General features: G+C 45.1%; 1 protein-coding gene across 1 annotated transcript in view; it reads left to right on the plus strand.

The window, feature by feature from the left end:
• Positions 1-22,404, plus strand: part of LOC137439839 (centrosomal protein of 85 kDa) — a 58,824-nt gene that overhangs the window by 2,294 nt on the left and 34,126 nt on the right. Inside the window, exons 3-6 of the mRNA XM_078767997.1 lie at positions 786-940; positions 12,731-12,845; positions 13,786-13,848; positions 14,889-14,996. Of these exons, the coding sequence (XP_078624123.1) occupies positions 786-940; positions 12,731-12,845; positions 13,786-13,848; positions 14,889-14,996 (441 nt within the window). The remainder of the gene's footprint in view (positions 1-785; positions 941-12,730; positions 12,846-13,785; positions 13,849-14,888; positions 14,997-22,404) is intronic.

Raw genomic sequence — 22,404 nt, forward strand, 5'->3', positions numbered from 1 at the left:
TATTGTGCCGAAATTTCAGCTTCCTAGCTCAAAGGATGGCTGAGATATAGCCCGGACAAACAAGAAAGCAAGAAAACAAACAAACAAACAAACAAACAACCAGGGTGAAAACTGAGTACTCCCTTTCAGCGTGCGTCACTGCCGAGCCCCCTTCGGTGCCCGGCAATGACGATATGCAGCGCTTGGAGATGGCATAGGAAAGGAGCGGTGTACAACAACCAGAGTGAAAACTGAGTACTCCCTTTCAGCGTGCGTCACTGCCGAGCCCCCTTCGATGCCCGGCAATGACGTTTTGCAGTGCCTGGAGATGGCATAGGAAAGGAGTGGTGTACAATAGTTGTGGCTTTGGAAACGCATGTTAAACGGGTCATGAGGAATGGTACAGAAATTGCTGCTGAGCTATTCTGTACAATAGGGTGAGAGGATGCAAATCCTTGTTTGTTTGTTTTTCCAATCTGGGAATGACTTGTCGGCCCTCACTGTGAAAATCAACTTTGCCAAATCTTGATTCAATTGCGGCATCTGGTCAGTTATCAAAGATTGACAAAGTGGCCCACCTACCTGCCACCCTGGTGGGATGTCTCCTGAAATGCAATAGTCAGCACTTGCATTCCTGGTTATCTTTATCCTGATCTGAGCCGTAGGGATTTTATCTTGTTAGAATTTTTTTTAAGAGGAAGAATGTTTACAGATTGAAAGTTTTAGTGTCTTTGGAACATGCTATGATTCATCTTTCAGTCTTTTTAACTCGCTTTGTATTTGTTGCCTATCTTTTTCTCTGCCAGGTGTCTGAGCTTAAAAATGAGAAGGAAAGCCTCAAAGACACCCTACGGGATTATGAGAACAAGCTGAACGTGTCTCGGCAGGACTGTTACCAGCGTGAGGATGATCTTGAAGACTTGAGGAGTAAAAATGCAGACCTAGCAAATACTATTGCCAGGTAAACTGAACGATGAAAGTCTTTATGGTTTCAAGACTAGGATGCCATTGTTCTTCTTGTAATGCTATCCTTTAAGAAACAAGTTTTTTTTTTTTCACGTGGAGTTCATGATGTACAGTACAGAAAAGTTTGGGTTATTTTCAGTTTTGCAGTGCCATAACATCCCCCACACTCTCCCTCCCCATTAAACATTTGTGGGAAGTTAAAAGTGTGCAGTATAGGTTGATAATTCAAATTTGTGCGAGAATCGATGAAAAATCACAGTTAACTTTAAGTATACTAGCAACGGTACCCGCCCTATGGGCAGGGCTTTAATTGGGAAGCCCAAATGAAAAGGCAAAATATCAGAAATTGAAGGTTTTTTTATTTTCAACGATTCATATAAATATCCGTTAAATCATATCACACGCAAATCATCAAAATCTAAACAGTATCTTGAGCATTTCAATAAAAGCCACATCACTGTTCATATTGGTAAATATTATTCCATCGTGTTTCAAATCGTGATCGATACACTATGATCGTGATGATCGTGATGATCGTGAATCGTGATCGATGATCGTGTTCACAATCGCTATGTCGTATGTACTCCCGATACGTGTACCAAATTCCCGATACGTGTAACTGTATCAAATCAACAGTTAAAAGGATTTTGAGCCGATAGCTGTTACGGCCTTGGCAAGATCGATGGAGACAGCGATCTGTCAGCGTATACACCGCCCAAATAGCTATGTGGAATTCTCTCATGTAGAGATTAAACGTTACGGCTGTTACGGCCTGGGCAAGATCGATGGAGACAGCGTTTATTATACTTTTAATGAAGGACACTGTTTCAAGCCCCAGTCCCCATCACGGATGGGGCTCAGCAGTTTACCCGAGCCTGACGGCGAAGGGCAAGGTACACGCTGGCCCGTCCAGTGTAGCGCGCGTGCGGCCCCGGACATCGAAGGGCATTAAACGTTCATTAAACATTAAACGTTCATTAAACATTAAACGTTCATTAAAGGATTATTAAACGAAAAACATTACGAAATTACGTTCACACCGTCACGTCAAACACTACCGTGAACACATACACCGTCACAACATCGTCACAATGAGAACATCCTCACAATGAACGTTATGCAAACGCGAATGTTAAGCAGGAGTCCAAACCTGAGAATGCTGGAGACCAAAGCTGAAATTGGGAAAACTAAATAGCCTATTTTACTCCTGGAGATCCCAGGATTACCCACCCAATATATCTTTGCGATCGGTTCAGCAGTTTTTACGGTACCTTCGAACAGACAGACAGACATTTGGTAAATTATAGTAAGATAAAATAAATTCGGAAATTGAAAAAAATGTATTTTTGCTAAACATATTATCATGTGATGGTAATATCCACTTACCACACAAAAAATATGCAGGAAGCAGTTTGTGGATTTTTGTACAGTAATAGCATACGCCCGTTGCTTCGCTGACGGGTTTAGTCAGAAGACAGCATGTTTATACTTCACAAACTTCACAAATATGTGGCAAACTATAGAAAAGAAGGGATATTCTTGCGAAAAATGCCAGGGCAGAGAAAAGGCCCCTTTATATAGTACTAGGGCATTGCCCGTACTATATCTATATCTAAAATTATATCCCCCCCCCTCTATTTACATGAAATGGTTTGGTCCAAAGCGAACGGCTTCCGGAGTTTGGTAAAGAAATCGCCATCGCGTGCACAAACGCGCAGGAAAGCGAATGAATCGCAAATTCGTTTTTATTAGTTTTAAAACATAGTTTAACGCCAACATAGTTTGCAAACGTGAAATAAATGAATACGCTCTCAAATGTGCCATCCGAGGCAGAGTGTGTCCGCCACGTTCGGCACACGCGATAGTTCGCTGCTCTCTGATTGGTTGAATCGTTTTTTGGACATAGCTCGGTAAGTAATTGTCCGATTAATATGAAACCTTGAAAAGGCACATCCTCGGGTCCCCAGCAATATACCTGGCAAGTTAAAAGTATATCGGACCCGTGGTTGTCGAGAAACAGCGGTCACAGACAAACGTACAAACGTACAAACGTACAGAGATTACTGGAATTATAGATAGATGTGGCATGTGGCAAAGCATAGAAAAGAAGGGACATTACATAGCTTGTAGAAAATTCCAAACTACAGAAAAGAAGGGACATTCAAAAAATCCCGTGTGCATGCTGGACACTACCCTTGTGTTCTTAGGAGGAACCAAGTAATGCTCTAGAAAAGTTCATACAAAGGGGCGCCCTACACTTGGCAAATAAAATACATTTTCTTCTTCATGCAGCTGTCTGAATCAAATTGGCGCCCTTTATACCCTTTATACGATTTATGGGGTTTATGAGATTTTTTGAATGTCCCTTATTTTCTATTGTTTGGCATTTTTACAAGCTATGGAATGTTCCTTCTTTTCTGTAGTTTGCCACATGGCACATACCATATAAAGGGACCTTTTCTATGCCCCTGGCATTTTCCCCAAGAAATAAATAAATATATAAAAACAATATATTGTTGTGGATCTCGGGTTCGTCGACGTACTAAGGGGGGATTAAGCCCTGCTCCCCCTCGAACTCCGAGTCCACGAGGCCGCCACCCACACTACACTCGTGGTGGACGGATTGCTAAGCAATTCCAGCCGCCGAGCCCGCAGCTACGCGTGGAAGGGTTAACGGTCACGACCCGAGTACCTTCAACACACGCAGCTGTGAGAACGGGGACTGAACCTCGCACGAGTCACACTGGTATTGAACGCCAGAGCGGTTTTGCGTTGCGTAACTCATGCCATTAACACTATTGAACCCGATCGAGCAGTTTTAATTCGGGCATTGCTAGGCCAATGTTGAAAGGATGATGACGGCCAGGTTGGAAACAAACCCCAAGATTTATTTACAAGGGACAGTATTCACAGGAAAAGGACACAGCGAAGAATCTTAATGGCCTTACCTAGGTTCCCAGACAAGGGCCCTCAGATTCGTTCGGGGAAGGGAAGGAAGAGGGGAATGCGCACAAAGCGCGGCCGCTTTGTGCAGTTTGCCTGGATGGGCTCGTTGGGTGGATACCCCCAAGGATCGCTCCAACCCGGGACACCACAGCCGGAGATGTTCGCGGCAGGGGCGTTGATCACGGATGTGCACGTAGCAGGAATCCGAGGAGCGTATCTCAGGGTCAGCGAGGCAGAGCGCGCGTGGCAGGGAGAGTGTCTATATGCAGGGAGTCCAGGCAGAGAGAGAGTCGGGGCAGAGAGAGAGAGCGGTGCGCCCGCAAGAGAGAGAGAGCGGGGGTTCGGGCCGGGTTTTATAGCCCCCGGACCCCCCCCCCACTCAAACGTTCCACGGGCCTCCATTGGCCGCCTGGGGTCACGTGTCGTGACAGCCCCTTATTGGTCACCCTTGGCCACTCCCTTCAGCTCCCATTGGCTGCTCGCTGCTCACCTGCCACGCCCTCCAGCTCCTACTTCGGGCGGCTTGTCCTAGGCCCATGACGAGGCACTTTAGGCTGCAATGAGGCCTACCATTACCCTGCCTGCCTCAACGCATACTAACACTGGGAAGGAGACTATACTTCACATTTTATAAGAAATAACTAACTAAGCGAGGCTACATGTTGTGGTGTAACTAACTATGGGGGGGGGGGTTGCCTTTATTTACAAAACCGCAACAATATATTTACAGGGTGGTCCAGAAACCCGGGGCAAGAAACCTGCAACCTGCAATTTACCTCTTTCACGAGCCTCGATTCTGTATACAAAAAAAAACAACAAAAAACTAAGTTTATCATTGTTCTTCGGTGCAAAACAAAACATATAATTGCATTTTGCAGAGTACAAGACGAATTGGCTAATTTTTCTCTTCTTCATTCATAGATTAGTTGATTTGGAGCATAAGACAAAGCTCGATAAACCTTTTTTTCTTTTTCTTTTTTAGAAGGAAAACAAGATCGACGCTCGTGTAAGAGCTAACATTAATGCCAAAAAAAAAAAAACGGACACATAAGACAAAATAAAGGGAGCGGGAGACAGGATGGGGAGAGAGGGGCAAGCACACAAGTACAACATTTGAGAGCAGGGAGATCTGTGGGAGGGAGAGGGCTTGGGGGGGAGGAGGTGTGGGAAGTGGGGTGGGGGGTGGGAGAGTTAAAAACATATGGACACAGCTAGGACTTCCAGGCAAGAAGTTGGAATTTCAAAAAAGTGTATCTGGGGTGAATTAGCGGGGGTAGAAAAGATCAAGGTTTTGGATGGGGGAAGATAAGAGATGGTGCTGAACAGCTGTTTTGAAGATCTGGAGGGAGGAGGGGGATTGAAGAGAGTGAGTGAGTTTGTTCCAGAGGCAGGAGAAAAGAGAAAAGAGGAATGAAAGAGTGAAGGTGAGCAGAGAGTCTTGATTTTGGCAGGTTCACCATAAGAGGGTTGCTTGCAGATCTTGTGCGACCTGCAGGAGTATTTGGGGGACAGAGCACAGACAGGGCTGGGGGGTGGGGGGATCGGCCAGAGAGGAGTCGGTAGAAGACAGAAAGACCACTAACCTGCCTGCGGAGTGAGTGAAAGGCCCTCAGAGTTAGCTTCGTCGCTGGAGATTCCAATGATTCTGAAAGCTTTGGTTTCAACAGCGTGAAGCCAAGCTAGGTGTGAGGCAGGAGCACCAGCCCAGAGGGGAGAGCAGGACTCCATTGAGCTGCGGATGAAAGCCTTGTATGTGGTGAGGAGCTCAGGTGTGCCAAGGATGGACTTCGCATGACGGAGGATGCCCAGTCGGCGACTGGCAATGGAGGCCAGCTTGGAAATACGGTTTTCCCAGGGAAGATCATGGCAGATTGTGAGACCCAAGACCTTGAGTGACAGAACTTCTTGGAGAGGATTGTTGAGAAAGTAGATGGGAGGCTTGTCCAGACGGTCTTTTCGGAGAGACATTGTAAGATTGTGAGATTTGTCAGGATTGAAAGACATGTTCCGCTTGTTTGACCAGTCTGTGATTTTGTCCAGGGCTGCAGAGAGTGAGGAGGCTGCAGACTGCTGATCTGAGGGATGAGGTATGGAGCGGCAAAGAGATAGAGAGGATTTTCCAGAGAGTCTGAGAGATCATTGATGAAGACCAGAAAAAGCACAGGGCCCAGAACACTGCCTTGGGGAACCCCAGCCTGAACAGGAATGGGAGATGAGAGAAATCCATTCAGGGCCACATGTTGACTACGACCAGAGAGGAAGTCCGCAAGTAATTACCAAAATCAAACTCCAGTAATTATCAAAACTGTCAGTCAGAAGACAGAACAACCGAGGTGTTAATTTCTCCCTGACACTGTCATAAGGCATCGCTGCCTATAGTACTTCCAGTTTTCTGACTATCTTACTATAATTCACCAAATGTCCGTCCGTCTCTTTGAAGGTACCGCAAAAACTGCTGGATGGATCGCAAAGATATTTTGGGTGGGTAATCCTGGGACCCCAGGGAGTAAAATAGGCTATTAGGTTTCCCAATTTCAGCTTTGGTCTCCACCATTCTCAGGTTTGGACTCCCGCATAACATTTGCGTTTGCATAACGTTCATTGTGAACATAACATTCACATTGTGATGTTCTCATGTGACGATGTTGTGACGATGTATGTGTTCACGGTAGTGTTTGACGTGACGGTTTGAACGTAATTTCGTCATGTTTTTTGTTCCGTAATCCTTTAATGCACGTTTAATGTTTAATGAACGTTTAATGCCCTTCGATGTACGGGGCCGCACGCGCACTACACTGGACGGGCCAGCGTGTACCTTGCCCTTCGCCGTCATGCTCGGTAAACCGCTGAGCCCCATCCGTGATGGGGACTGGGGCGTGAGACCGTGTCCCACGAACAAGGAATTCCCAGTAAGCGTGAGTCATCAGCTCGTGTTGATTAAGTCCCTGCCCTTTGTACACACCGCCCGTCGCCGCACAAACATCACAATGAAACACAATCACAATTCACATATTCGTGCAATTTGAATTAGATTTCTGGAACCGCCACAAGGGGATACTGATGGAAGATCTCCTTCACAAGCACAACCTGCCGGAACCAACAGAAGCTGCAGTGCATACCACCCTGCTGCAGATTCAAATGATTGTTCAGCGACATGGGCTTGATCTGGAGAAAGACTTCCAGCTTCCTAAACCGAACAGGGCCCTTGCGGAGCAACTTGAGCAGGCGAGAATCATCGAAGAAGAGACCAACTACAATGTGCAAGAACTGGAAGGGTACGTCACTGAGAATCAGCCAAAGCTGAATGAGGAGCAGCAACTGTTCTATGAAGCAGTCATCGACTCGGTGAGGAATGAGAAGGGTCAGTTGTTCAGATTGGATGCTCCTGGAGGTACTGGAAAAACCTTTCTCATCTGTATACTGCTGGCTCAAGTTCGCTCTGAGAAGAAAGTTGCGTTCGCCACAGCTATGAGTGGAATTGTAGCAACCCTTCTTCCAAATGGTCGTTCGCTTCACTCCCGCTGCAAAGTACCACTATCAATCAAGGAGGACTCTGTGTGCAACATCACCAAGAGAGACAGTACAGGGCAATTGATCAAGCAATGTCATCTCTTGGTCATTGACGAAGTCTCCATGTGTGACAGGCGACAGGCGTATCATCGAAGCGTTGGACCGGACATTCCGTGATATCAGTGAGACAGATCGGTCTTTTGGAGGTATCACCATCATCTTCTCTGGAGACTGGAGACAGATCCTGCCTGTCATCCGAAGAGGAGGCCGCGCTGACCCGGTTGCTGCAACCCTGAAGCAGTCCCCCCTCTGGAGTCAAGTCCAGGTGCATCGGCTGACAAAGAACATGCGGGTGCATAACACGGGAAGTGGAGATGAAGAGTTTGCTAATAAACTTTTGCGAATTGGAGAGGGAAGGCTACCCATCGATGCAGAAATCGGCGAGTTTAAAGTTCAAGTCAAGGAGGACTACCTGACCCAAGGAGAAAACGTCAAGAGCCTCACTGACATCATAGTCAGCAACCTGATCACCTTGCATGCTGACAGGAACTGGCTTTGCAGCCGATGCACCTGGACTTGACTCCAGAGGGGGGACTGCTTCAGGGTTGCAGCAACCGTGTCAGCGCGGCCTCCTCTTCGGATGACAGGCAGGATCTGTCTCCAGTCTCCAGAGAAGATGATGGTGATACCTCCAAAAGACCGATCTGTTTCACGGATATTTCTGATATTTCTGATATTTTGCGTTTTTATTTCAGCTTCCCAATTGAAGCCCCGCCCATCGGGCGGGTACCGTTGCTAGTTGGTATTAATTCGCTGTTTTTTACATTATTTGAACTATTTTGTGGGACGATCATTTGGAGAAATTCGGAATTTAAATAGTTTTTCAACATGGTAGTTATCATATAGGGAGGGGTACAGTAAGTACAGTGAACCCTTGAATATCGTGCTTTTGACCAATCGTGGGCAATCGTGTGCAATTTTAATCCTGTCTGAACGTGCATCTGAACGTTTGAATCTGCTTCAACGCAGCATGAGACTTCATCACAAAGCCAATTTATGTTGATTTTACATGTTTATTACCTCTGCCACCAAAGGTGGTGTTGAAGAACTGTTGAATAGGTGTACTTGTGTAAGCAATGTCCACAGACACCTTCCTTTAGGTTGGAGAGATTTATTACCTAATTGGAGAAGAAACTTGGCTTGATAAAACAAATTTTTTTTTTTGGAGGTTTAAAAAATCTTTTAAAACGGTGTATTTATCACCTTTATCTTTCTTTTATATGTCACTGACGCAGATTATCTTTTTATATTTACACTGTATATGTAAATAAAATTCTTAACACCCATTCACGTACTGACACTGATACAAATACTTGGTACTTTCTAGGTGGGCAAGAAAGCTGAAATTATGGATACTATTGATGTGACTTTTGTTGCTACTGATGTACTAATTTTGCCTACTGATGTAACTCAAGGCTAGGCTAGGATTCCATAAATAACTAGAACGACACTCTTTGACGTCACGACGTCGACCGATATGCCTCCACCCACATTATTACATCATTATACATAGTTGTACCAAGTTTGATTTAAATCCATTCAGCTGGTCTGAATTATCACATTTTTACGTGACATCACCTCTGACATTTGACCTCTTGATGCCATAATCCAATTGGTTCATCTTTGCATCATATATACTTTTACCAAGTTTGTTCAAAATCCCATCACTTGTTCACAAGTTGGTGCGGCAACATAATTTTTACTTAACATGACTCCTGACCTTTGGCCTATGACCTCATGGCCTCCAAATCTAATCAGTTCATCTTTACCTCATTATACATACAAGCACCAAGTTTGACTAAGATCCCTTCAGCCGTTCTTAAGTTATCGTGGCAACGAAATAATTGTAACTTAACATGACCTCTGATTTTTGACCTCTTGACCCCAAAATAAAATCAGTTTATCTTTGCTTAATAATACATACTTGTACCAACTTTGGTCAGTATCCCATCACTGGTTCACAAGTTATCGTGGTAACAGGATTTTTACCTAACATAACCTCTGACCTGTGGCCCTTGACCTCATGAGCCAAAATTATAATCGGTTCATCTTTACCTCATTATCCATACCTGCAGCAAGTTTGACTAAGATTCATTCAGCTGTTCTCAAGTTATCGCGGTGACGAAAACCTATCACGGACGGACAGCTGGACGGACAACCTGAAAACATAATGCCATAAAAATGGCATAAAAATCTCAAGTGTCTGGAAACGAATATATGTCGGAAAAAAGAAAAGAAAAAAAAAGTTGGCTCACTCCCACTGCCCATACTTCCTCCATCCTTAAATATCGTGGAAGCAGGAGTGTTTGTCCGGAGTCTGTCAGCTGTGAGAGAAGCGGAGCTTTGACTCTGCATAAATAAACAGTTTGTACTGCTCACTCAACCACACTCAGTGGTGTAATGGTTAGAGCCTCCACTCCGAGCCTCTGAGGTCGGTTGTTCACACCGTGTCCGAGTCGTACCAAAGACTTTTAAAATGATACGTGCTGCTTCCTTGTTTGACACTCAGCGTTTAGAGCATGGACAAACAAGGCTGGGAAGATAATGGCAAACCACCTCGTATAACCCTTGCCAAGAAACCACTTTGGCTGCACCAATGTTCTGTAAAGAGCATGGTACATCATCATCATTATTGCTCACTCATTCTTCATTTAATTTATTTATTCATCTGCACAATCCACAAGATTTAGATAAAGCTAATAGAGTATACAAAAGACATTTTAATATCTTGTGAAATCTATACCAACATAATGACCCATTTCATGGGTTTTGATTGAAAAAACCCAGAATATTACCAACACAATACAAATAGTCAAGGAACAGACTCTGCTTTTTTTTTTTTTCCAGAGAAATTTGTCCCAGGAGGAATCGGTGGAGTTTGAAGGAGGAATTATAATTGGATATCAGAGAGTGATTTCAGCCATCCATCCACAAATCAACCATGGGGAAATATGTTCATGTAAGAATATGAGAGGCAGCACCAACCCTGACCGTCGATTTGGCAGACCGTTGATAGTCATCGCAAGACGAAAGATAACGCTGTGGAGGACTTTTGTTGTGTGAATACCTCCACCTCTTATGTTTAATTCTCTTTTTAACACTCATTCCAGCAGTTTTGGCAAATTAAGACTTATGATTGTCTCAGTTCACCTCTTGGCCTTTTTGGGCTGTCACCACTCTCGTTTGAAGACAAAGTACATTGTGATTTTCAAAAACGACTGTGATTTATTACTTTAAATACCCCCTACGCTTGGCACAAGGACTTATTGCACTGGATTCTCCCATACTGCCAGGACTACTTTCATACACAGTTACACACACACACACAACAACAGGCAATTCAAGGCCATTTTCCCTGCTGGAGCCGGGGTTAGCCTTTCATGCCATGAGTTATTCGATTGTTTACTTTCCTTTCTTCTTCATATTTTTTATCAATTTAATTTGTTGATACACTCATTTCTGCAATTTTTATGACACAGACATGGATTATTAATTATCGACATCACCTACTTATGGTGACGTCTGGTTATTCCTCTTTGAGTTAGCATACGACTGGTGTACCCTGCAATTTTGATTCACTCATATTGGACCTTGAAATGGTACCCAAGCCATTCCATTTTTTAACTGTTAAACTTGGCTGGTTAATGAAAATGCAACAAGAACGACACTCGACAATAAATTGAACAAGAACAACAAGAAATTGCAACCAAGAACGAGAGCACATAACTCCACCAGGCTGAACATTTTACGTTTTGTATCCCACTGAAAGGCCGGATCTGGATTCAGACCTTATCCAAAATCTAATCAACTTGTTCTTGTCACCTACCCAACTCATCCACCAAGTTTTGTCTTAAATCCATCCAAAACATTTTGAAATATCTATATTATAAAGCAGGAGTGTCTGCCCATCCGTCCGTCCCAGAACAACTCCTTCAGTTTTGGGGCTAGCCCCGCCAAACCTTATGTGGAACCTTTGTGGGTCCCAGCAGGTGTCCAGGTGTCCTAAGGTGGGTTGAAGGTTTCATAAATTCCTCATCACAATTATGATTTTGATATTTGACTTTCAATCCATACGAGGTGTTACGTACCTGCCCTTGCTTGCCAGCAGATTCGTCTGTATTGTCTATCACGTTAGAATGGCATTTATATTAGTTTGTCTCACATAGAGTGTTTACAATATAGCATTTTGTTTCATTAATGGTATAGTGTACATTTGTGATTGGAATTATGCTGTTCGGAATGAAAATATAGAGATCGAGTTTAAAGGAGAATGAGAAAATGATGAGGTTTCCACCCGTGGCATTTGCGCATTCAGCATTTGAAGCATTGCCATTGACCGCGTATAGAAACATTCAGCTGCATTAAGTTTATTTATTTATTTATTTCCCAAATTCTTCACGAGCCGGCCGGCTGGCCAGGCCTGACATTCGACTGAAGGTGGCAGAAATTTGTAATTTGTTCAGAGTGCCAAAGATAATTTACCAAGTCTTTGTGAAGGATGCCATGGCATCTTTAACCAACACCAACGAATGCCAGCAGATTGAACACCCAATTTAATGTCCATCCGACTGATAACGCACACATTGATTCATCGCCATTCCTAGAAAATACCATGGAAGCAGTTTATAGCTGGGCCGAGATTCGAGCCCAGGCTAGCCAGCATTGAGGGGAGTGTGATTCCTCTCGGCTATCAGACAAGCCCATGAATTGCAGGAATTATAAAGGAGGGAATATTTGAGAAAATATTGAAGAAACAGGAGAGAATGAACCCTCTGACAGAGGATGAAAAGTCATTGTGTGAGGCTTATTTTGAGTGAAGATCATGTTTTGTTTGAGAACTGCTTTTGATATTATCCAGGTCAGCAGTTTGCAATGCTGCTACCTGTCTACTGCTGGGGTATGAAGCCATATGACTTAAACGGAAGAGAGGTGATGGATTATTATCGATTTGATACTAGAAACGGGACTGGATGTTGAAGGATAGCAGCGAGTGTGGGAGTAAGGAATGATCAAGGCTTTCATACCTTCATTAAACAACAAGAAGCGGTGTTTGGGTCAACTTTCATCTTATGAACATCTCGTGTTTTGAATCCCCTGCTTTTTTAAAGTCTTTACTTCCTCAAATATTTTCCTGACTTTGTGGTTTTTGTGGTGGATTGTTTTCCATTGATCTTTGCCCATTGACTGAATGAATGAATGAATCCTGACTTCCAGCATGCTGCGTTTGTGGTGTGAAGAAGGCGTAACAGCTGTTCGTATGTCTGTCCAGCTTGCAGCAGCAGGTGAGGTATTTGGAGGAGATGGGTAGCCAGCCACTTTCAAAGATCCAGCAACTGCAGGAAGAAGTGCTCAGATTACAAGAAAGGCATAAGCAAGCCTCCAAGGCAAGTCATCTGCACGTCGGTAGTCATTGGAAGTCATTTAAAATGTTGTAGTGGTAGGAATAGTGTTGTGGAACATTTGTTATGCAGTGATTATTTCTCTGGTGTGACAATGGAGGGAGGGTTAAGGGGGTGGGTGGCAGGTATTGCTGAGATTGAAATGTATTGCTTTTTCAAGTGAGATTAACAGCTGTGCTCTGATTTTACAACTCATCAAATCGTAGTTTGGTGGCTGGGCAGTCCATAAGGCCCTCGTTATTTATTTTAAGCCTTGAAAACTTGATTCACAATTATGCTTCTTCCTTCACATACCTTGAATTAAATGATGACATACAGTAGGTGTACCTTATGATGTAATCAATCAAGTTGTGAAACTAGAAACATATTATTGGGAAGTAATAAGATGTACTGCATTAATGAGGGGCATTTGCATTTTGAAATGTCTGGGATTTAGATGAGGTATTTTCATTTTGTTGAACCATGTCTCGCACGTCATCAAAATCATCGACCTTTTTAATGGTGGCATATATCATCTGTTTTGTTGCATTTCCTTGACCAACTGCAGGCTATCCCGCAGGATTCTGGCAGGTTTAAGTTATTCTCATTATCCGGATCCCGCGTGGCTTTTGAGTAATTTGGCTTGATTGATGCATGCTCTCCGAAATTGGATTGCTTTGCCATTTGAGGCCTCCATCCCCCACTCATTATTTTCCTTATCCTTGCCCCTTGGTGCACTGACCTCGGAGAATTTGTGGCGTGTTGTAGCTTCCTCAAAATGGTCCACTAGAGGCCACTGTGCGATTTATGTGGTGACGCTTTTGCATGCTCGTAGATTACTTAAAAGGGATTTGAGTGATCACATTTCTTTCCTTGGGGCACATTGGCAAACTTGTGTGTCATGTCATACGAGTCAAACTGCTGACTTTTGTGTGCCTGTGTTCAGCTTCTTGATGCACATCAAAAGAAGGCAGAATCCAAGATGGAGGAATCGACAAGCACCATAAAGGTATGAGGGACATTCCAGTAAATATAACTAGATGGAGATCGATTTTTACAATTTAATCCATCGGAGCTTGTCACGGGCTCTGTAAGGCTGAGCACAAAGGATTTTTTTCCTTCTCTTTATTTCATTGTGCAATTCTGTAAGGTGAAATGGAAAAATCAAATGACCAATTGCTTGCATTGTATCTGAAAACAAAGTCGGGTCGGGGCAATGCAGAGGAAGCTGTCTCCAGCATATTTCCCCAGGTTTTCCCTCGGGGAATTTTCCAGCAATTTCCGAGACATGTCTTGTCTGTGATTGACTGTTGAAACAAGTGACATCACACATGATTGTCGGTCGGTTGTGGACAAGACACACCTGTTCCCACAAAGTACTGAGCAATTTGCCGTGGTTGCGTTAAAACGAATTGTTAAAGAATCGAGAGCGAAAAATTCAATCGTAATGAGATCGTGATTCTGTTTTATAAATTCGACTTTTGTTTCACTTTAAAGGTCAAGTTGGAAGTTATGCAGGTTGTTCAGGTCATAGCTGAAGTCAGCAGTTGTTCTCCAAACTCAATTTTACTTTAGATCAAGGCAAGGCACGTGATGTTTATTGGCTCATGATGTTGGAACGATTGTGGGTGAAATGTTCAATGATGATTTTGGTTCTGATTAGGAGCTCAATTGGGAAGAGATTGTCCTGGGAGTTTCGGCGGTGTGAAATTGGGTCACATGCGAGTCATGACTTCCTGAGGAACATTGTTCTCGCAGGACTGAGTGGGAACCAATTTGGATGACCCTTGTGCCAGCGATCAATGGATTGTTGGAAATCCAGCAATTATTTTATTTTTATTTTTATTTTTTTGCCGGGATGTGCACCAAATTAGGTCTGACAGTTGCCGACACATTTTGCCAAGCCGGTAGATCGATTCTTCCGCATGTGTTATCTGAACCAGCAGCCAGCACTCGACTTGCTGTTCTTAAACTGAATTACTTTTTATTTCCCTCCCCTGCCTCTTCCTAAACCCCCTCCCCCCTAATTACCAATATTTGAGGATATAGCTGCTGGAGCTGAGGATGGCGCAAGGTGAAGAGGAGATTCAGGCGTTGCAGGAAGCTCTGGCCAGACAAGATTCCGATTTTCAAACAATGCGCAGTGCTATGAAAGAGGTGTGTTGCCTTGTCCTCCCAAACAAACTTAACGATGGGGTTTGCTTTTTGCTGGACTATGTATATTTTTATGTTGACGAATACCATTCAAGTTGAGGTGTTTTAAATTATTTCAATAATTGATTTTACGGTCTACTTTTTAATCACAGCAATATCTGTCAGCACTTGGTACATTATTACAGTTGTACAACGTCGGTACTTTGACCATAATCTAACCCAGATCGTTCTTTGTTTTCACGATGACAAACCTACATACCTCGATGTAAATTGTGCATTGAGTGCGCAAAACTTTGCTGACATAGCGATTGCACATCATTCCGTGAAAATTGTTCGCTGAAAGATTGTAGTGAAATAAAAATTTTGTTTTGTGTTTGTATTTTCCCCATTTGCTGCACCCACATGTGGCTTTTACATGAACCCAACTCACTTCCTGCCATTAGCATCATATAATCGCGCATGCTCACCTCTGAACCACCGAGAGGGCATTTCTGAAAATGGCGTCAAAATAGGATTTAAACTCTTGATGCGATCCAAACAATGTCCACTATGTATTATCTTACTATAATTCACCAAATGTCCGTCTGTCTGTCTGTCTGTTCGAAGGTACCGTAAAAACTGCTGAACCGATCGCAAAGATATTTTGGGTGGATAATCCTGGGATCTCCAGGAGTAAAATAGGCTGTTTAGTTTTCCCAATCTCAGCTTTAGTCTCCAGCATTCTCAGGTTATGACTCCCGCATAACATTCGCGTTCGCATAACGTTCATTGTTCTCATTGTGACGATGTTGTTTTCCCGGGTGCCGCACAAAAGGCTGCACTGATCGCTTCACAGCTGCACCGATCTAACTCGGTGACCTCGGACAAAGACCTTTTATAAGGACACGGGTTGTTAGAGGACACGGGAGTACATACAACATAAGGAGTACTAACTGCACGTGTCTTCAGTATCAAGCTTAAATCTGTCATGGCGGATCTGAAGAGCGGAATGCTTGGAGAAGTGGTGGGCTACTTCGGCATGAAGGAGGATCAGAAACGTGGACTCCCACACTGCCACATCCTGCTGATACTTGCTCCCGCATGACGTTATTTTCCCGGGTACCGCACAAACGGCTGCACCGATCGGGATTTAACGGATGTTTATATGAATCGTTTAAAAGAAAAAAAGCCTTCAATTTCTGATATTTAGCCTTTTCATTTGGGCCTCCCAATTGAAGCCCTGCCCATAGGCAGGTTGCTAGTGATTGCTAGTTTTATTGTAATGGACTCTGTCTCCTTATCGGGTGATGTGAGACCGCTGAAGATACTGCATGAACAAGTGAGGGGGTACTGCATGAACAGCACATGAACAATGCCTTTGCAATGATATAAACCAGCAGTCAGCTGCTGCATAGGGATGATAATAACAATATGAGTTCCCTAACATATAAATTAAATGCAGGAGGAGTGCACAATGGTTCCTTTGAACAAGAGCAATGAAATGTTTGGCTGTACTAAGTTCACATTGTTCGGATTTGGCTCATGCTGTAACTAATTATTTTCTACAAAGAAGTGGATTAAATGTTCATTCAAAAAGTGGTCGCTGACCTCTCTTTAAATAGTCAGGGTGTGTGTATATATATATATATATATATATATATATATATATATGTATATATATATATCTATATATATAAAACACAGTTTGTGTGTGTGTGTGTGTGTAATGTTACCGATAGACTCCTAAACGGAGAGGCTTACGTGCTTGATATTTGACATAGACATGGCCATTGAGCGTGGGACGAACATGGCTGAACTCAAAATATTTGACGATCCATATTTTTTATTCATATTTACCTCAGCGCATTTCAGCGCACGGAATCAACGGAATCAGAGCAGGTGGGCGCTGATTCGCTCAGAGCGATCACGTGATGACGCTATGACGCTATGAACGATATGACGCTATGAACGATATGACGCTATGAAAAAAAAATCGCTATGAAACGCTATGACGCTATGAAAAAAAAAATCGCTATGAAACGCGATGACGCTATGAACAATATGACGCTATGAACGCTATGACGCTATGAAAAAAAAATCGCTATGACGCTATGAAACGCTATGACGCTGTGAACGCTATGACGCTATGATTTTAAAAATCGCTTGCCTTGCCAAGGGGCTCGCTCCCCCCCCCCCCCGTTCCCCTCCCCTCCCCCGTTCCCCTCCCCTGTTCCCCTCCCCTCCCCCGCCCGGCAATGCCGGGTACTTCTGCTAGTATATATATATACTAGCAGAAGTTCCCGGCATTGCCGGGCGGTGGAGGGGAGGGGAGGGGGAAGGGGAGGGGAATGGGGGGGAGGGGAGGAGAGGGGGGGGAGGGGAGAAGAGAGTCTTGATTTTGGCAGGTTCACCATAAAAGGGTTGCAGGCAGATCTTGTGCGACCTGCAGGAGTATTTGGGGGACAGAGCACAGACAGGGCTGGGGGTTGGGGGGATCGACCAGAGAGGAGTCTGTAGAAGACGGAAAGACCACCAACCTGCCTGCGGTGAGTGAGTGAGAGGCCCTTGGAGTTAGCTTCATTGCGGGAGATTCCAATGATTCTGAATGCTTTGGTTTCAACAGCGTGAAGACGAGCTAGGTGTGAAGCAGGAGCACCAGCCCAGAGGGGAGAGCAGTATTCCATTGAGCTGCGGATGAAAGCCTTGTATGTGGTGAGGAGCTCAGGTGTGCCAAGGAAGGACTTCGCACGACGGAGGATGCCCAGTCGGCGACTGGCTTTGGAGGCCAGATTTGAAATGTGGTTTTCCCAGGAAAGATCATGGCAGATAGTGAGACCCAAAAGCTTGAGTGACAGAACTTCTTGGAGAGGATTATTCAGAAAGTGGATGGGAGGGTTGTCCAGTCGGTCTTTTCGGAGAGACATCGTAAGAGTGTGAGATTTGTCAGGATTGAAAGACATGTTCCGCTTGTTTGCCCAGTCTGTGATTTTGTCCAGGTCTGCAGAGAGTGAGGAGGCTGCAGACTGCCGATCTGAAGGATGAAGAATGGAGCGACAGAGAGTAGAGTCATCAGCAAAGAGATAGAGAGGATTTTCAAGAGAGTCAGAGAGATCATTGATGAAGACCAGAAAAAGCACAGGGCCCAGAACACTGCCTTGGGGAACTCCAGCCTGAACAGGAAGAGGAGATGAGAGAAACCCATTCAGGGCCACACGTTGACTACAACTGGAGAGGAAGTCCGCACGCCATGCGTGGAGATTTCCATGGATACCAAAAGAGGAGAGTTTGGTGAGCAGAGCGGGGTGCCAGACCGTATCGAAGACACGTGATATGTCAAGGGAGACTGCTCTAATTTCCTGTTTGGCGTTGAGGACCTTCATCCATTGTTGAGACAGCAGAAGCAGCATGTCCAGAGTAGAGTGACCAGGTCTGAAACCAAATTGATGATCAGAGATCAAGCCATTGGAGAAGAGGAAAGATTTCATATCTGAAGCAATGATTGATTCCATGACTTTGCTGATAATTGGGAGAAGGCTGATTGGTCTGTAGTTGCTGGGATCTGTTTTTGCACCTTTTTTGTGCAAAGCGGTGATATTGGCAGATTTCCAAGCAGATGGAAGATGACCTTGAGCAAAAGAGAGGGTGAAGAGAACAGAGAGAGGGAGTGAAAGAGCGGAAGAACAGGATTTTAGGACCCGTGGGCTGATGCCGTCAGGTCCAGTTGCAGAATCCGAGTCGAGGGTTGACAGAAACTTTTCCACCTTGTCAGGAGGAAAGGACACAGAGTCCAGGAGCAGCTGGGTACGACTGGGTACGGTGGGTACAGAGAGGGATGGGTTTGGGACACAAGATTTAGAGGCAAACACAGAGTTGAGGCATTCAGCTTTTTCACGTGCTGAGTCAGCCGTGTGGCCATTTGAGGTGAGGGAGGGGATGGAGGGGGAACAAACACCAGAAAAAGATTTGACCAGACGCCACCAGGATTTGGAAGAGGGAGCCAGATAAGAGAGTTCGGTCCTGAGAACGGAGAGATATTGTTTCCTGGCTCTCCTGAGGGTGGACACACACTTGTTTCGGGCTTTGTGAAAGGAAATGAGATTTCCTTCCGTTGGATTTGCTTTCCAGGAGACGAAAGCAAGTTGTTTCTGGGCAATAGCCTCACCACAAGATTCCGTGTACCATGGACGGGAGGAAGGGTATGACAACTGAAGACGAGATGGGATAAATCTGTGCATGAGAGAGAGCAATTTACTTTGGAAGAATTCCCAGGATGAGTTGATGTCAGAGGCGGTAGAGATGGGAGACCAGTCCAGATGATTGATGGCTGCTTGAAGACCGTGCCTGTTGGCCTGAGTGAAATGCCAGACTCGTAGACGCTGAGGAGGCTCTCTGAGAACAGTCAGAGAGATGTCCACTTTAACAAGCACATGATCAGAAGAGCCGATTGGAGCAGAAGAAGAGCAGCAGACATTTTCAGGGAAGTTAGTCATAACCAAGTCCAGAAGAGAAGATGCTCCGTTGACTGAAATCCGGGTCGGGAAATTGACAGATTGTGTCAGTCCCAGTGAGTCACAGAAGTCCTTTGCTGAAGAGCCATGGCTGGTGAGAGAGGTACCCACATCCAGCCAACTGGCATGGTGACAGTTGAAATCACCACATATGAGGAAGAGAGAGTTGGGATGGGTAGATAGAAGTTGGTCCATATTCTCCGACAGCGAGATGTAGATGGAGTCATCACTGTTTGGTGGATGGTACAACACACATATGAAGAAAAGGTGGGAGCGAAGGGGAAGACGTAGCCAAAGGTATTCCTGGGGGTGAGGTGGAGAGAGGGCAGTGCAGGGCGAGTGAGGAAGAGAGTTTTTTTATAAAGATAGCAACCCCACCTCCAGGACAAGGCTCAGGTCTATCATACCAGAGGAGGGAGTAACCTGGGAGAGATACCAAGGAATCAGAGACATCATGAAGGAGGAAAGTTTCTGTTAAGCAGATCACGTCTGGTTTGTCAGAAGCAACCTGTATGGAGAGATCAGTCAAGTTTGAGCGAAGGCCCCGGATGTTTGAGGTCCATACTGTTAAGGAAGAGGAAGGGGGAGCATCGGATACAGAACAGGGGGAGGGGGGGAGCGGTAGGGTAAGATGTGGAAGAGGAGGAAGAGGTAGGGAGAGCTGTTGAAGGTGTGTCAGAGATTACAGAATAGCTTGGAGAAAGGGAAGAATGGGGCGAACAAAAGGTTTGATGGTGATTGGGTGAGGCGCAGTGATGTGTTATTTGACGAGGGGGAAGAGTGAGGCAGAAGGTTGAGGGAGATGAAGGTGAAAGTTGGAAGGGGGAAGAAGCGGGGAGGACGCTTTGAGGAGGAGGGGTGAGAGGGGAGTCTAGGAGGGGAGGAGCGAGGGAGAGTCTCGGGGGGGGGGGGAGGGGTGTGGGGGGAGATTTGAAAGAATGGGTGATTGGGAAGATTTGGAGGGGAGGGGCAAGGGGGACGATTTGAAAGAGATGGGTGATGGGGATGATTTGGAGGGGAGGGGCAAGGGGGTAGATTTCGAGGGGAGGGGTGATGGGGAAGTTTTGGAGGGGAGGGGTGATGGGGAAGTTTTGGAGGGAAGGGGTGATGGGGAAGATTTGGAGGGGAGGGGCAAGGGGGAGGATTTGAAAGGGATGGGTGATGGGGAAGATTTGGAGGGGAGGGGCAAGGGGGAAAATTTGAAAGAGATGGGTGATGGGGAAGATTTGGAGGGGAGGGGAAAGAGGTAGATTTGGAGGGGAGGTGTGATGGGGAAGTTTTGAAGGGGAGGGGTGATGGGGAAGATTTGGAGGGAAGGGGTGATGGGGAAGTTTTGGAGGGAAGGGGTGATGGGGAAGATTTGGAGGGGAGGGGTGATGGGGAAGATTTGGAGGGGACGGGTGAGATTGGATTTTGAAAAGTGTACGATTAATGGGAAACGAACATTTATTGCAAAATGAGTTTCTTGGGACATTCAAGTCAAAAATACGTTTGAGGACGCTGAAGGATGGGTGGAGTGCTGGAGAGTTTAGGGAATGAATGAAAGATGCACTATAAGAGATGGATTTTTTTTTTGGAATGAATAGATTTGGTGAGCAAGTCGAAAGCATCCTTTTATAGAAGAAGAAGAAAAAGGTGTTATAGAATATGACAGAATACAGTTCTTCAGGGGACAGATTAGACATTTTTTAACAACGTGATCACGTGATCACGAACAACGTGGTCGAAGAACGAACGAACAAATAAGAACAACGAATAAACGAATAAGAACAGAGAAGGAAATATTTTTTTGGTTTTTTTTTTTTTTAGGAGATTTTAAAACAAGGAAGTATGGGGTGAAAAGACCGGGAAAACCAGAGACCAGAAAGTAATTGCAGCGCGATTTCTTCCTTCATCTCCCTGTATGTGTGAGTGGGCCCATTGTCTGGCGAATAAGCTAAGACTGCTTAAGACTGCTCTGTGTCTCTGCTTCCTCTACCAGTGTACATTGTGTAAATAGTAATTAAACCTGTTCTTCCTTTGATTCGATCGTTTCGTCTCTTCCATCATTGACTTAGCGTGGTACGAATTATATCGCTCTAATCGGGTTCCAGTAGCAAGGTAACAGCACGGACCACGTGGTACGCAATCCGCTCGGGTGTACTCAAATTACGCGTGGTTCATGCGAGACTCGATCCCCGCCTCCGCGGCAGCGTGGGTACTTAGGTACGTGCGGAAATTGTCCCGAAACCCTGTCCCGCGTCTGACCGGAAGTGGCGACTCAGTCTCGCGGTTGCGAAGACCCAAGGAGAACAAGGGGCTTAATCTCCCCTTGGTAAGGGAACGGGGGTCGCGCAAAACCATAACATTTGGTGTCCGGGAGTGGGATTGGACCTGGAGTGCGCTTCATGCACGCACTCAAAATTACGAGCGAACGAAATTTAGTATTAAAATCCAAATTGTATTCATACCATGGCTGGCCAAGGCGGTCGAATGCTGGTGGGGGTAGATGAAGGGGAGAAATTAATGACCCAAGACCAGGAGAGACCCTTGGTAGTGGAGGAAGCCGAAGAGGGGGCGGTAGCTGGCAAAGAAAATGGCGGCGCCTCGCACGTGGCGGCGGAAGCCGAGCCCGCGGCGTCAGGGGACTTCCAATTATTTATGGCACAAATGAGGGCCTATATGATCAAGACGGAGGATAAATTGAAAGAAATGGGTGACAATAGTGAGCGAATGGAAAGCAAGATGGATACCCAGGGTGACAAATCCACCAGGGACATGAAAGAAATGAGGGACGAAGCAAGGTGTAACAAGGACAAATCCACCCGGGAATTGGGAGAAATGAAAAATGGGTTGGAAAACAAAAGGGACATCCAAGAGAATCAATTGAAAGAAATGGGGGACAAAACCACCCGGGAATTGGAAAAAATGAGGGTGGCATCGAA

This window comes from Myxine glutinosa, chromosome 14 (assembly GCF_964187855.1).
Source record: "Myxine glutinosa chromosome 14, kmMyxGlut1.1, whole genome shotgun sequence".
Taxonomy (NCBI): Eukaryota; Metazoa; Chordata; class Myxini; order Myxiniformes; family Myxinidae; genus Myxine; species Myxine glutinosa.